Source organism: Peromyscus eremicus, chromosome 13 (genome assembly GCF_949786415.1).
Source record: "Peromyscus eremicus chromosome 13, PerEre_H2_v1, whole genome shotgun sequence".
NCBI lineage: Eukaryota > Metazoa > Chordata > Mammalia > Rodentia > Cricetidae > Peromyscus > Peromyscus eremicus.
Genome location: NC_081429.1, coordinates 9627639 through 9644820, shown reverse-complemented (window position 1 = coordinate 9644820; position 17182 = coordinate 9627639). Strand labels below are relative to the sequence as shown.

General features: G+C 49.8%; 1 protein-coding gene across 1 annotated transcript in view; it reads right to left on the bottom strand.

Moving 5' to 3' along the window:
- Positions 1-16870, bottom strand: part of Sned1 (sushi, nidogen and EGF like domains 1) — a 61804-nt gene extending 44934 nt beyond the window's left edge. The window contains 1 exon segment of the mRNA XM_059278740.1: positions 16658-16870. Coding sequence (XP_059134723.1) covers positions 16658-16870 — 213 coding nt within the window.
- Positions 16871-17182: the final 312 nt, after the last annotated feature.

Here is a 17182-nt window from a genome sequence, read left to right as displayed (position 1 = left end):
GACAACACAGCACATACAAAGAATGGGACGTTAATAAAAGGAAAAACATTTGACATGTGATAGTGTAGATGAAACTTAATGGCATCCTGATGAGTGAAATAAAATGACAAATACTGCATGACTCCATTTATACAAAGCCTCCAGAGGTGGAAGGGAGATTGGTAGTTTTCAGGGCTGAAGAAGGGGCAGTGGGGAGCTGTTACTTCATCAGTATAGCATCTCAGTTTTGGAAGATACAAAGTGTTGTTTGGATGGATGGTGGCTATAGGAGGAATTAACGTGTCCTGAGTGAATGTGTGTTGCTGGCATGGGCACAGCCATGTCTAGGACCCTGAGGCCTCGGACCTATGGGAGTAGCAAAGCCTTCCTTGGGTCTGAGTACCAGTGTTGACGATGTGTGCAGAAAAGGTCCATCATAGTTTCCTCCCTCTAGATATTTACAGCCTGAAGACAGCTAGCTCCCCTAAGGAGACTGCTCCTACCAAGATTAACTAAGCCTGCCTCCTGTTCGGCTGTATACACTAACCTCAGCTCCCCTTTCAACTGTATATAATAGACATGCTGAGCTTCCCCATCAGATAACCCAAGCCACATGATCCCAGCTCGCTGTACGTGCGTCTGTGTATCTGTCCTTGCTTCAGTACCTTCTCCCTAGTCAGGGTCATGGGACCCAAGCCACGGAAGAGCATGACAGATGGTAATGGTCAACACAGCAAAAGCACTTCAACACCATCGAACTGTTTATACCTAAAATTGAAGATGTGTTTTTTATTACCATAAAAAACTGGGAGAAAATGGTCGTGATAAAAAAAAAAAATCTTGATGGTATTTCCAAAGGCAAAATAGAACAAGGAATCAAATACATATAACAAAGTAATAAGATTTCAGAATGGATTTGATGCAATTACAGAAAAGCAGTGGATGGAAACCAATAGGCAGGCCAGTTAAGAAACCGCCTGGGATGGGGAACAGGGAGACAAGATGGAGAAACCGCCTGGAATGGGGAACAGGGAGACAAGGTGGAGAAACCGCCTGGAATGGGGAACAGGGAGACAAGGTGGAGAAACCGCCTGGGATGGGGAACAAGGAGACAAGATGGAGGGATTAGAATAAAGGTAAGAGAGAGAATCAGCACGAGCAGCAGAGAGAAGGAAAGGGATGGGCAGTGGGAGAGCCTTCCAGGACCGATGAAGGGCATGGAGCTGTACATCCAGTAACCTCAGGGACTAACTAGCTGGAAAAACAAAACTCAAGCCACACTGAACCAGCGCTGCGGAAGTAGCAGCCAGCTGCAGGAAAACATTCTGAAAGAAGAGCCAGCACATCACGAGAGGCTCAGGCGCCACAGTTGACTTCCATGGAAACCATGGAAGCTGGAGAACAAGGGGAGCTCTTCCCGCGCACCAGAAGACAGCAGCACCAACAGAAAGCTAAGTGAAGGCAATTCACACAAGCAGTAACATGCTGCACATAAATATAGACCCAGACCTAAAGAAGGTGAGCCAGCCGGGCGGTGGTGGTGCACACCTTTAGTCCCAGCACTCGGGAGGCAGAGCCAGGCAGATCTCTGTGAGCTCGAGGCCAGCCTGGTCTACAGATTGAGATCCAGGAAAGGCGCAAAGCTACACAGAGAAACCCTTGAAAAAAAAAAAAAAGAATGTGGGTCAACTTCAAGTTGACAGGGAATGTAAGGTCAGAGATTCAAGAAGGAAAGAAGGGAGAAGCTAGAGCATAAATCCAAGTGGACAACGACCAAAAGGAACACTATAGCTAAAGGACTAGTGAGGAAAATCTACAAATTAAAACTCAAGACAATAAAAGCATACAGACTGGGAAAGGCACCCTCAGGCCACAGCTGTTCCAAGGTGGAGTAACGTTAAGTGGGGCCTGTTAATGACCCCTGATGTGTTAAAGGTTACATTGTACCATCTGGAGAATCTCTGAGACCACAGAAACTGCCCATCCTTGATGAGGAGAGATAAGACGTTAAGGGGTAATTAAAATACTCAAAATATGGTGAAAAAATAATGAGGGAACAGATAGAACAAACAGTAAGTAAGAAGGCAGGGATGCAATCAATTGTCAGCCAGATGGAACAAAGGACGTGAGAGACAGAGAGGAAGACATCTGTGCCAGTGACACAGGAAGTTAAAGTGAATTAAAGCTTCCGGTGGGAAGATAAACTGTCCAGACGTGACCAAGGGAAAGCTGGCATGGTCCTATTATCATCAGATCAAATGTACCACAGGGCAAATGGGTCACTAGAGGTAGGCATCAGTTCACACTGCTCAGGCAGATGTAAGGGCTTCACAGCTGAACCTTCCTACCAGGCCATCAGGAGATGAGATGGCAAATGGAAACAGGCCACTTCATGACCATGGTGGGGCATTTCAGAATGTTCTCTGGTAAAATGTTTGGCCAAGAATATGTGGGCTGAGGAGGTAGCCTGATGGGGGGAGCATTCACTATGGCCCTGAGCCTAGTTTTTTTTTTTCTTTCCAGAAACCGTAACACGAATTGCTAAATGGTCTTTTTAATAAAAAACCCAGAGCCTGATATTGGTGTAAATGCTGAAAGATCAGAGAGACAAAGGAACAAGCCACCTCTTACCTCTAGGACTCCTCAGCCTGAAAAACTTTCCTCAGCTGAAAGACTTTAGTTTCTGTCTCCTCACATCTTATATACCTTTCTCTGCCCGCTCATATCATTTCCTGTCTCAACTTTCCTAGTGCTGGGATTAAAGGCGTGTGACTCCCAAGTATTGGGATTAAAGGCGTGTGCCACCACTGCTTGGCTCTCTTTCTCTCCTAGACTGAGTCAATCTCATGTAGTCCAGCATGGCTTTGAACTCACAGAGATCCAGATGGATTTCTGCCTCCTGAGTGCTAGGATTAAAAGTGTGTGCCACCACTGCTTGGCATCTATGTTTAATCTAGTGGCTTGTTCTGTTCTCTGATCTTCAGGCAATTTTTTTTTTTTTTTTTTTTTTTTTTGGTTTTTCGAGACAGGGTTTCTCTGTGTAGCTTTGTGCCTCTCCTGGAACTCACTTGGTAGCCCGGGCTGGCCTCGAACTCACAGAGATCCGCCTGGCTCTGCCTCCCGAGTGCTGGGATTAAAGGTGTGCGCCACCACCGCCCGGCCAGGCAAATTTATTAGGGTACACAACATATCACCACAAGAAACAAGAGTGCCAGTCCCTGTCGGCTATCGGCAAGGTCATTTCCTTGGATTGTGTCTGCCGAGCTCAGCCTTGAGAGATGAAATATTGTCCTCTTGGGGATGAAGAGCAGGCTCACTGTAAGAGCCAAGCTCCTAAGCTAAGAGAGCAAACCCACGATGTGTGAGGCATCTACTTAGGCCTTCATGTTGTCCCCAGACACTCAGTAAAGAAGTGCAGACAGAGCTCTCTTTATGAGGCTCACGTGACCTGTGTCGGATGGACAGTTGCTGAGAGCATTACACATGTAATTGTCTGAGTCTGGAAATACGTAAGTGGGAGAAATTACTCATGGTAATCAAGTTGAGGTTTTGTTAGGAAGATGAGGTGTGACTTATATTAGGAACTAATTTAAGATTAAACTAATTTTCATCAATTTAAATTACAGTTGAAGGAGAAAATCCCCGGAACACACATAAAAGCTGGGTATGGCCATGAGTATCTGCAATCCTAGAGGCAGATCTCAAAAGCTCACTGGCCAGCCAGCCTATCAGAAATGAAGAGCTCCAGGCACAGGCCCCCTGTCACAGAGAGGTCCGGGTTTGGGACCCCTGTCACGGAGAGGTCCGGGTTTGGGCCCCCTGTCACGGAGAGGTCCGGGTTCGGGCCCCCTGTCACGGAGAGGTCCGGGTTCGGGCCCCCTGTCATTTATTTGATACTGCACCGGTACTTCTGGGCATGGAGGTCTCATGAGAAGATTTTTTAAAAGTTATTTCTTTTATTTTTGGAGATTATAATTACATCATTTCTCCCTTCCTTTCCCTCCTTCCAAGCCCTCCTCTATACCCTTCCTTGCTCTCTTTCAAATTAATGGCTTCTCTTTTTCATCAATTGTTGTTACATACATATATGTATACACATAAATATTTCTAAATACTTCAAATACAATCTGCTCAGCCCCTATAATGTTACTTGTATGTATGTTTTCAGGGCTGACTGTTCAGTATTGGATAATCAACTGGTGTGCTCTTATTTCTCCAGCTTTCAGCCTTCCTTAGTTCTTTGTGTAGTGTGGAGGCCTCCTGGGCTTTCTCCATCATGGTAAGTTTTAATGTGCTTTAGAGCATGTCCTTCTAACTTGTGTTCTCAAAATGGTCTTGGTTTTTCTCTTTTGTGTGTGTGTGTGCGTGTATGTGCACATATGTATATACTTGCAAAGACCAGAGAAGAACACTGAGTTTCTCCCTATATTGCCCTCCACCTTAATTTTTAATTTTTTAAATATTTTATTTTATGTGCATTGGTGTGAGGGTGTCAGATCCCCTGGAACTGGAATTACAGACAGTTATGAGCTGCCATGTCGGTGTTGGGGAATTGAACCCAGGTCTTCTGGAGGAGCAGCCAGTGCTCTTAACCACTAAGCCATCTCTCCAGCTCCCTATGTAGAGGTCAGTGGACAACTTGTGGGTGTTGGTTCTCTCCTTCTATGATGTGGGTCCCAGGGACTGAACTCAAGTCATCAGGCTTGTCAGCAAGGGGCTTTACCACCATGCACACCCACACACGTCCACAGAGTATGCACTCCCCCACATATGCTCACACACACCCGTGAATGTACACCCATGAATATATACGTATGTGCATCCACATGTACATATACACAAGCACATACATATGCACACACATGCTGCAATACTTCTCAGCTGTAAAAGAAAGAAATCTCCCATTTGCAACAACATGGCTGAGCCTAGATGACACCATGGTAAGTGAAATAAGCCAGATACAGAAGGGCAAATACCATACAATCTCATGTGTGGAATCTAAAAACACTAAACTCACAGAACAGAGAGTAGAAGTACGGCTATAAGACATGGAGAGTGGAGTGGGGGCATGACAAGGGGCGGCTGAAATGGCATTAAAATGTCTCTAGGCAATAGTTTCCTAAGTGCTCTAGTCCAACGGTGTTGGCTGCATTAGAAATGCAGTATCATTTGCTTGATATTAGATCACCTCCCACCTGTGGTAAGCACATCAGCTTTACTGTGGCAGTCATTCTCAACATACACATAATCACTGCATTGCATGAAACTTGAATATATGATACACACACACACACACATCAGTTTGTCAATTTTACTTCAATAAAGCTGGGAATTTTAACTAAAACAAAACTCAGAACAACCCCAATTGTCCACCACCTGTAAAACACACAAACATCTCATAGACTATTCTGACAACCACACAGTAATGACGAGGAGCAAACAGTGCCATCAGGAGCAGGGATGAGCAATCCTGGAGACTGTGAGGGAAAGGAAGGTGGTGGTTCTTTGTGGCTGGGGTAGAGATTATGGAGGGGCCTTGTCAAGGATGTGTTGCTGGAGCCAGAAGGACATTTACAGGCTGGACTGGGGTGGCTGCTCAGAGGTGGGGTGCAGGTAGAGTGGATGGCACTGGGCCTCTTCCGGAAGGGAAGACCAGCAGGGTCTGCATTACATTTGCTTGTTCTTGGTACATGTCAAGAATCCCTTTCTGACTGTCGTAAGGGTTAGAAGTCACAGATGGCAAAGGTGACCCCAGCCGAGAGGGGGGTCAGTGTCTTTGGGACTGCACTTGGGCTACAGATGGAGAGGGGCTACCTACAGGGTGGGGTCCTGCCGCAATGCCCCTCCCCACAGCCGCCCGCTCATTTGGCCACCGGCAGCTTCCTGAGTTTTCCTTCCTGCCTTAGAGTGGGAGGTGTGCCATGTGTAGAGAAGAGGCCTTTGAGGTCTCCTCTGCTCCACCCCAGACTGCTGCTGCTCTTCTTCTCAGGGTTGGGTAGGAGTAGGCCCAGAGCTGGGGGTCCAGGAAGGAGGCAGAACAAGCTGGCCCTGTTCCTCTGCCAGGACAGGGCAGTGCCAGGACCACAGCAAAGCAGGTACTGGGCCCAGATGTTGGGCTGGCAACCTCCCTTTCCTGGGCAGAGCTTCATGGGCTTCCTTTCTCTAGATGGGATCCGTGAATCTCTTGTGGAGGTGTGCAAGGCCCAGGCCAGAGGTCTAGGGAGTCATTGGTAGCCCTCTTCTTCAGGCCCTGGGAGATGCTGTGTCTTCCTAGATTATAGTTTTTCTGTACTTGCAATACCATGTTGTGAAAAACATACAGTGCAGCGTGGAAACCAAGGAGCATGAATGAGACTTGAGTCCCTGATTGATGCCCCTGGGAACCGTGGATGCCAGGCTTTCCTACATGAATAATCATGTTTAATCCCTGTCCTGGCTTCAGAGGTGACTTCCAGACAGTCAGCTGCTCAACCACTGGCTCCTCATGAGTACAGATGTTGTCCCAAGAGGGGCCATGTTGATACTCATCTAGACACTTGTAGAAATGCTGGATCCTCAGGAAGTCTGCCACCCTGGGCAAGGAGGGGGACACTTTCTCTAGGGATCTGCAGGCTGAGGATGCCATATGTCTGGCCTGGTCTTGGTTCACAACCATGGCCTTCCCCAGCCCTCCCCCGAAAGTTAGGCATGCAGGGCCTTCCTGTGGCCACTCCCAGGTCTCCTCTGGGACCTGCAGCATTTGGGCCAGTTCAGGAACACTGTCTTCCCTTCAGGCTGAGCACCTGTTGTTGAGATAAACAAGGCCACCACATGGATGTCACAGTCCAGGGTGGGTGATAGAGGTCGCAGGAGGACCTTTCAGAATGATTGCTAGTAAAGTCTGCAGTGGACAGAGGCGAGTAAAGATGGTCCCTGCTTCCCAGAGATGCCCTTTCCTCCTTAATTGTAGCTAGCTTTGCCAGGACCAGGCTCTGGTGGGGCAGCCTGAGATTCCCAGGGCAGATTCCTGGTCAGCTGCCCAGCTGTCCAGCTGCTTTGGGAGGCTGGGAAGTCTCAGGAAGCAGGAGGAACTGTGAACACAGCAGGAGGTGGAGGAGGTGGAGCATCCTGGATGGTGTGGGGCTGCCTACATGCCTGCATGCCCACACTCTCCTGTTGCCTCCCCCCAACCCCCATTTCCCCCTTTCTGCTCCTGCAGGAAGGCAGCCCTGGCTGGAGGAAGCAGAGAGGCCGGGCTGTTGGCATTTCCGACTTGTTTGAAGTCAGGAACGTGGAAATGGCCTGAGAGACTGAGTGCAATGTGGCTTGAGCCTGGGCCAACACCCTGGAGTCCAAGACCAGAGGCTGCTTTGGATGGGGGCTCCAGCTTACTTAGCAGAGAGGCTCCAGTTTTGCAAGCATCAGATTAGAGAGGGCATCACCTGGGTTCCCTCCAGCTTGGACTTCTCTCTCCCAACCCAAATAACAAAGCTCTCCTGACCCCAGGCTTCTAACACTTGTTTTGATGACTGCAGGCATGTCTTTCATTTCCTGGCAGCTTTCCGGGCAGTTGAGATTTCTTCTACAGGCACAGTGGGGGCTGGTGTCCTGGGCGGCAGGTGGGCAGGGCTGCTGTGCAAGCATCCTTTCTTCTCAGCCATGGAGGGAAGGGCTGCTCTGGTAAAGCTCAGTGCAGGGTTAGGCATCACAAGAGGTTGTGGGAAGGGCAGGAGAGTCACTAGGGACAGTCAGGATAATGTCCAGGAGGAGGGGTCACTTGAGCTGCGGTCTGTGCTCAGGTTGGGAGGGGTGCATCCTCCCTCTTGCCGTCTGTCCACGGTTAGAGTCTCGCTTGGACCACTTTCTGGTGTCATGTAGAACCTCTATTTGGTCTCAGCTTGCGACTGAGTGTGGCCAACGACGCTCTCTCTTACGTTCTCTCTCCAACCGTCTCTGAAATGTCCTATGTAATGGAGCTATTGCTCTAGCACACCTGGCCAGATGTTCCTCAAGTTTCATGTTCAGCAGGGTCAGAATCCAACCCTCTGGACATGCCTGGCCAGTGAGTAATGACTGTATCTCTCCTGGTGTCCAAACCATCTTTTGAGTCCATCCCCGACTAGGCCACTGTCTCCTGGGCTCTCTTGAGACCTTGGGCCTTTATGGCCTTCCAGCAGTGCTGTGGCGTCCATGTCAAAGGTAGCATTTCCAGGCCAAGCCTATGGCCTCCTCCTTCCCTCACAGAGCTGGGACCCTCATCCCACCAGCTGGATGTCTGGATACAGTGGTCCTTCCTCTGGGATCTCATCCCCAGGGGGCCTCTACAGCTCCTGTGCCCGCTCCTCAAGTACAGGTGGCAGATGTTTGCCCAGTCTCAGGGACCTGAGGGGCTATGTCTGACCCTTGACAAGCTCTGTGCAAGCTCAGAGGACATGTGGCCTGGGCTTACCTTGGTGTGGAAGTTTAGGGTCAGGGATCTACCTAGAAGCTGCCTCATTCTCTCTCTCTGTACTCCCAAACAGGTCAGCAGAGCTTTAGGAGACATGAGCATGTGCTGGGTCCCAAGTGCAAGGGGGCAGGGCAGTGGTTGTATACAGTGGGTGCTTAATAATGGGAGGCTGGTTGAGCAAACAGTTTGCCCTGATTTTGTAAAGAAGCATGTATAGACACACACACACACACACACACACACACACACACACACACACACACACACACACGTCAGGCTGGGAAGATGGCTTGCTCAGTCCTGCTTCAAAAGCACAAGGACATGAGTTTGGTCCTCAGAACTCACATTAAAAACCCAAGTATGATGGTAAGCTTGTTGTAGCGGGTAGCTGTTCCAGTTTTGTCCTGGAAGTACTACCCCCATTGAGGCTTCCAGTAACTGTCACGCCTACGAAGGGGGGCGGGGAGGGCGGTGGGGCTTAAGACCTGAGACCTGGATCCTGGATGCCGGAGGTAGACCGAGCAGAGAGCAGAGTTCTCCAGAGAACACCGCTGGACTGCGCTACACCTTTCCCGGACCCTGTTACCTGTCCCTTCACTTGTGAGTTACCGCACAAAATAAACCTTAATACTTCCACCAATAGCTTGCCATCCCAGCAATGAGGAGGTAGAGACCAGATTTCCAGGGCTTGCTGGCCAGGCAGCCTGACTTCACGACCAGCCGTGTAAACAGGTTTCATCACCACAAGCACACCAGTAATGTGTTACACTAAGTCATCGTGATGCGCCTGGGTGATGGGAATTTTCTATTATCACCCCAGGGGACTATTTCTGACACGACTGTAAATGCATATATACATATGTCGTGCATATATAACCGCGTCTGAATCCATTCTCACAGTATACACAGAGATGTAGGTACTGTAAGTTTAAAATGATCCGCCCAATTCAAACCCAACACAAAGCCACACCTTATTTTGTGCTTCCTCCCTCCCTGAATCTGCAGTTGTCATCTCTAACAGTGATGCTCACTGTCCTACTTAGCTTTGTCAACTTGACACAGCCCAGAGTCATCTGAGAGGAAAGCCCTGATTGAGGAATTACCTAGACTCCGCAGGTCTGTGGCCACAGGTGTAGATGATTGTCTTGATTATTAATTGATGCAGCCTCACGTGGGCAGAACCACACCAAGGCAGGTGGTCCTGACTGTATAATAAAGCTAGCTAGGCATGAGCTTGCAAGCAAGTAAGTCAGAGGGTGAGCCAGCAAATGGCATTTCTCCATCGTTCTTGCCCAGATGGCCCTTAATGATGGATTGTGACTTGGAAACATAAGCTAAATAAATCCTCTTCTTCTAAGTTTTTTTTTTTTGTTGTTGTTGTTAGTGCTTCATCACAGTAACAGAAAGAAAGCAGGACACTGACATTATTCTCTGTAATATAATTACTCTTTCATTCATTAGTTTCAGTTACAAACACATACCACTGTGAAAAACAAAACTATATTGTTTACCATTCTTTTTAGTTTGTTTTGCATATATATATATATATATATATATATATATATATATATATATATATATATATATAGTCAAAGTCCTTCATTAAACTACTTTCTAAAATCAGTACCGAAGCAGCCATTATAAATATAACACATCAATGGAAGGAAAAGAGAAATAAAAGATGCAGAAACAATCCAAATAAAACTTCTATTAGTAAAGAAAGAAAACAGTGGAGGGCTAGGAGATGGCTCACTTGGTAAAGAGCTTGCTGCACAATCATAAAGACTTGAGTGGGAGCCCTAGATCACACGTAGCAGGGCAGAGTGCGGTGGCTCACACTGCAATCCCAGGGCTGGCAAAGGAGGGATGGCTGAATCCCTGGCCAGCACTCCCTGACCAGCCAATCTAGTTGAAGTCGTGAGCTCCAGGCTAGTGAGAGACCTTGTCTCAAAAACCAAAGTGAAGAAGGATTGAGGAAGATGCCAAGGGTTCACTCTGGTCTACACACGCGCGCGCGCGCGCCCACACACACACACACACACACACACACACACACACACGTTGCGGGATATTTGATCACACTGTGAACCCTGAGTTTGCATTAATTAAATGAAACTTTAGGTCAGGAGGTGGAGCCAGCAACTAGTTGACAGGAAGTAGCCATAGAGAATTGGAAGGAGTCTGAAAAACGGATAGAGAAACGCACAGGAAGTAGTAGGGAGGGACTTTGGTTTGGTGGTCTTTTTGGTTTGGGATGGAAGGAGTGGCTATCGCTTGCTGGGTCGCTGTCTAAGGAGGAAGATCAACGTCTCAGGCATCTAGCAGGTTTTCATCCCAGTATCTGACTCCTGAGTCTTTATGGTAAAATAGAATGATAGGGACTTAAAAAGTACATTTGGCTGCAGAGGCAGAGGTGGTTCTGGTGGGACACAGGAGTCCTGCCTGGCCTCGGCCTGAACAGCGGGCCAGTGGGGCTGGGGCAGTAGCTGAAACAGCAGTGGGTTCAGGTGCAGCCGCAGTGCTGACAATAAAACAGCACACACACACACACACACACACACACACACACACACATACACATACACACACACACATACACACACACACATACACACACACATACACACACACACACACACACATACACACACACACATACACACACACACACACACACATACACACACACACACACACACACACACACACACACACACACAAGAACCCCAAAACTCACAAAACCAACCAACCAAACCACACCAAACCAAGGCCCTCTAAATCAACATGATCAAAGCTCCCATGAACTCAGACTAAAGCAGCATGCACAGGGCCTGCGTGGTCTGCACCAGGTCCTCTGCTTACATTCTGGCTTCCGTTTCGTGTTTTTATGAGACTCGGAAATGTGAGAACGAGTGGGTCTCTGATTCTTGTGCTTTCCTCTTGGGCCCTTTTCCTTCTGTTGGTCTTCCTTACCCAACTTCATGTGATAGCTTTTAAATTTATCTTGTTACATTTTATTAGTATCTCTTAAAAGCCTGTTTTTTCTAATGAGAGACAGAAAGGGAGTGGGTCCTTTGGGAGGGGAGATGGGGAGGAATTGGGAGGAATAGGGGGAAGGAAAAGCCATAATCAGGGTATAATATGTTATGATATGAGCAAATAATCTATTTTCAATATAAGGAAGAAAAAATAAAACAGAAAAATGAAAAAAAAGAAAAGAAAAGAAAAGAAAAGAAAAGAAAAGAAAAGAAACACCCCAAATCAGGCCAATGAGATGGCTCAGTAGGTGTTTACCTCCAAACCTGGCTACCTGAATTCGATGCCTGAAACCCACACAGTGGAAGGAGAGAACCAACTCCTGTAAATTGTCCTTTGGCCTTCATACGTGTGCTAGGACACGCACCCCTCTCCCCAAATCAATAAAGTGTAATAAAAAAAGAAATACTGAAAATAAAGGGCCTAGAGGAAGGGACTAACAACACAGCAGAGGGACATTTCGGGAGCTCTGGGGCAGCTGCACACAGTAGGATGTGCACACGATGAGTCTTCAAAGCAGGGCAGCAAAGAACCAGAATTACTTGAAGACAGCCGAGAAGTTTCTCAAATGTCATGAAAACTATATAACCACAGGCTGGAATTATTTATGAACCTTGGGCAGAAGAAATACTTTAAAATGCCACAATAATACACCCGAGAACCAAACCTCTGGAAAGCAGGGGCAAAAGGGAAATCTTGCAGTGTCCGAGCGAAGAAGACACGTCAGACCCTGCCTAGCCATATGAGAATGGCAGGAAGACATCCTGTTAGGAACTGCGCACATGCAAAGCCAGTGGAACACTTCCTTTAAAACTGGAACGTCCAACCCACAACTCTACATCCACGCTGCAGACACAGTTTTCAAAATGAAGGTCAATCGATACGTTTCTCAGACACAACAATGAACGCTCATCACGTGACTATTTCAAGAAATGTTATAGGAAGTCTTGCTGGAATAGTGTGAAATGGGAAGCCACTTCTACATGAGGAATGAAGTCCGGAAATGGCAAACCTGGGTAAACAGAAAAGACCATCTAATTTTTATATCTCTTTACATGACAATGAGCTGTTTACAGCAAAATATTAACAGTGTGTTATTTGGGATAATTACCTGTGTGAAACTGTGGCAACAGCATGAAGCAGCATGGGGAAATAGATGGATGCTACTGTAAGGTCCTGACATTGAATTGGAAGGAGTGCAGTTGTATTTGAAGACAGAACGTTGGCCAAAGCGGTCCCATACGCTTCCCCGACATTACAGGCTAAAGCTATTGGTTACTGTCCACAATTGCTGGTAAGGTCCTATTGCTGAACACAAAACTTACATCGTTGAACATGGGAGAAATCGAGCTGGTGCCCCACTAGGAGCTTCACCCCCACTGACTAGTACTGGAAAGCTACTTTAAATGCTACTGGAGGAGAAAAGTAATTAATTTCACATGTAAACAGTAAATCAGGAAGTTAAGCCAGCCATACCGGTAACCATATCAAATGTAAACAGTACAAATGCTTCAATTAAAAAGGAGAGACTGCCAGACTGGATTGAAAACATCCAACCTCACACCCTTTTGCCCTTACCAGAGAGAGCGTCAAGGCCACAGTTAGGACGGTGCCGTGACAGTTTTGGAAACCAGAACAAGAAGTTGTGCCTGCCCTAGCCGGGCTGCAGCTGTGTGTGCTATCCATCTTTACACCCCTTCTCCTGCAGTCCTGGGCCTTTAGGGGGTTCACATCTTAGTCACAAGACAAGCGTCAGAGCCACATTCAGAGAAGTAAAGAGGCTTGGCAGTGAGGGGCCCGTTCAGGAAAGGCCTCTTAGAGGTGCTCGGCAAGTGTGGGAAGGGGAAGAGACACAGAGTTTCACGGATGCTCTCAGCTCTGGGTGTGTCTACAAGTAGAGAGGGCAGACAGCAAGGAAGGCCAGGAGCTGGGCATCCAGTGAAGGTACACTTGCAGGGGACAGAGCCTGGACTGTGGTGAGTGCAGATTCTGGGGAATGGTCTAGGGAAGAAACAGGACTTCAGTTTGGGTCCACTATGGGGGCACATAAGAAGGCAGCTGGACACACAAATCCACCGGTTATTAGTCTGAATCCTCAGTTCAGTGTCCTCACCTGCACTTCTCACTTGCGGACTGGTTCTACTTTCCCAAGTCTAGCCCTCAGTGTATAGGACGTCCGGCTGCCAGCTCTGGCCAACTAGAAAATCCTCTCTGACACACGCAGTGACCCACTGAGACCCGGGCGCAAGTACAAGTAAACCCAGACAGAAGGAGAAATCCCTGTCCACTCCGCCGGAGCTAAACCAAGGCTCACGAGAGGAATAACAAGGCAAAGTTGACAAAGCGGTCCGCAGAGTAAAAACATGAACGAAGCTGCTCTGGGCCGGGGTCTGAAGGGCAGAGCGAAGCTGCTCTGGGGCCAGGGTCTGAAGGGCAGAGCGAAGCTGCTCTGGGGCCAGGGTCTGAAGGGCAGAGCGAAGCTGCTCTGGGGCCAGGGTCTGAAGGGCAGAGCCAGACTGTGCTCTAAGGGCAGGAAGGCCAGCTCATCCGATGGTGTGAAAGCAAGCCTTGCCTCAGGGGTGTGAGCACTGATGTTCTGGTCAGCAAGAGTTCAAGTCAAGCTCACTATTTACAGTCCTTCTTACTTTCGGGCTCTACTCTCGGACCCTTAAATTCTCACTGTTTTCTCACTCCAGGCTCTACATTTCATGGACTGGCCCCAAAGACCAGGATAGTAAGTAGTTTCCCGGGTGCGATGGTCAGGGAAGATCAGGGTGCATGAGCCTTTTAACATGTCTGGAGGAGCCACTTGGAGGATGGGTGGAGATGGCCTTCCACAGTGCCACCACCCTGTTCGCCCCTTCACCCAACTCAGGTTGGATACACAACTAGAAGACATCTGATTACACCTCAGCCACTGCACCACTTTAACAGACTCCTGGCCCTTGTAGGCGCCCAGCACCCTAAAGGACATGGCTCACGTGGCACCCCCTTTTCTGATAATAAAGGAACAGAAGCTGACAGGCAGGCCACACTGCGGCTTCAATCTTTATGAAGAATCTGGCAGTAAAATTTCCAGCCAGCAGGTGGTGGGAAGTACTCCAAACCACCCGGAGCATCTTACATGTGTTCAAAACCTCAGCAACAACGTGTGCGCTCAGCAATTTCAGGGCCAGCTACTACGGCACAAGGAGGAAGCAGAATGTAAGGTCCTTTCTAGATAGGGGCCACCCTCAGGTAGAGCTGTTATGCTGGGAATATGTCTGCGCTTCTCTAAGGAAGATTCAAGAAGTGCCAATCTCCTGCAGAGCACTTCTGATTTCCACTGGGATGTGGAGTAACACAGAAAAAACGGGGCATGCATCCTTTCACCTATTCCTTCAAGAAGCCTACTCTCAACCAAGCTATGAGGGCATGGAGAGATGTTGATGCCATACCTCACTATGTAGAGTTGGATAAGAGCCAGAGCCGGGACATCCTCTCAGCCTGAGGGGTCTGGGGACACAGCACACACCCTGCTCTGGAGTCAAGGACTCTTTTTCTCTACATAGCCGTGAAAGTCACCTACCCACAAGCCCCAAGTGCTGTTTCAGGGTAGATATATGGGCACGGCTTCCTGAAGAATTCCGTTTTCTTTCCCTCTGAGCAAAGGGGAAGGCGAGGTACACTGTGCACACCATGTCCACATCAGCGAGTGTTTTCTAAAGAGTGTGTTTCAGGGAGAGGCTCTGGGAGGGCGTGTGTTTTCCTAGGCGCCAGAGGCTGGTTGCTCATGTTAAGAGGGTCAGCCATTTCAATAATATTTTCACCTGCGACCTGGCAGTGGAAAATTCAAGGCTGGCCAGAATGCTTAAAGAACATATTGACAGAGCTGTTCGGATGAGCCCTCACATTCCTGAGATATACAGGCCTCTTCCTGCTGGGCAGACCCAGAGCACGGCTCTTCCTGTCTACAGCTTACTTGCAGAAGTCTTCCCTCTGCCAAGTCCCAGGCCAGCGGGACTTTCAGGGATGGTTGCCTCTCCTCTCTCTCCATGCCCTCCCTGGTCATGTCACCAGATACCGCCACCAAGGTGAGGAGGCCATTCTGAGTGGGTACGGGAAGTCAGCCACCAGGCTGTGGAGTGCCACAGTGATGGACTTGTGTGGATTATGATGGTAGCTGTGGGTTTTGGAGATGGTGGTGGTAGAGGTGGACAGGCCGATGGACAGTGGTCCATGTCAGGAGGATGAGGATGCAGACTATGTGGCTGGTGATGCAGGCAGCGTTCGGGATGGCAGGGATGGCGCTATGGGGCTGAAAGAGGCAGTGTTTATGGCAGAGGTGAGCGGGCCAATGGTGGTACTGGTAGTGGAGGTGGTAGTTCTAATGGTGACTGGCACTGGATGTGGCAGAGGCTATGGTTAAGAAGATGGTGTTTTAACTGTAGATCAAGTTGGCTCAGACATTTCTAAGCAGATCTGGTGATCCCGGAGATGTCAGTGATCTGCTCAGGGTCGGACCCTGGGAACATGGAGACCGGCACTCATGCTTTGTCATCCACTGACACTCGTGTCTAGGAGTGGGGGAGAGGAATTACCTTTGGGCGTCCTGTTTAGAGGGTCTGAGGCTGGGTGGCCAACCTCTGGACTAAGAATGGGAGAGAGGCATAAACCCCTCCTCCATACTGCCCCTAGCTGCCAGCCCTGCCCAGCGCAGGTCTTCTACAACTGAGCAAGTCACGCCAGAATTCCTTCTGGCCCTGAACCTTGGGTGAAGTTGAAGTGGCCTAGAGAGGGCTGAGACCATCACAAGCCAGGTGCCCCCACTGGAGAACCTGGCCAGAGGCCATGTGCCCACTGCCACATAGCTCTCTGTGAAGGAGCAGGAGCGAGGGTCCCTACTTGGTACTGGGGGGGTGGTCAGTAGCTCTGCGGATGCCTGGCGAACGAACTCTGCCAACGTCCCAACAGGTCGAGCCATGAGCCGCAGGGGCGCGCCGTGCTCCGCTGGCCTGGCTGTCGCCTAGGTGCCCTGGCGGCTGCTCGCCCCGCCCTGCCCACGCCTCTCCAGCCAGCCGCTGTCCGGCCTTGGCGGCGGGAGGGAGGAAGCGCTGTCCTCATTCCACCTCTGGCTGCCGCGGTGCCAAGTTGCTTGGCCGCAGCAGCCGCGGGAGTCGGGGCGGAGGGCAGCGGCGCCCTCCCCGGAGCCCCCTCGAGCTCGGGGTTACTCACGTAGAGTCCGGAGTGCTCGGCGCCGAAGAACGGGAAGGGCACCGAGAGGGGCTGCAGCCCTGAGCCGCCGTCGTCCTGCTTTGGGGTGACGGCGTCGCCGCGCTTCGTGCCGAACGGGTAGAAGTCGGCGAGGGCCACCGCAGCGAGCACCCCGCGCGCCCCGAGCCCCAGGGCTGCGGCCAGCAGCAGCGCCCATGCGGCGCCGCGGCGCATCGCCGGGATCTGAAGGCGGGCCAGGGGGCTCCGGCAGGTGGCCGCAGTCACCGCACGGCCGAGTGGCCGCACCGTCGTCGCCTCTCGCTAGCTCGCGCCGCACTCTGGACGCAGCACTGCTTAGGAAGGCGCGAGGCAGGACCGCGGACCGCCGGCCCACCTCCGGGACCCGGGTTTAAATAGTCAGCCCAGGCGGCCACCCGGCAGGGGCGGGGAGAGGCGGGCTCATGCAAATAGTGGCATTTTTAACTTGCTAGTCTTCCAGGCGGGAGGGAGCGCGAGCGAGGCATCCCGGTCTCCTTGTCTCTAGGC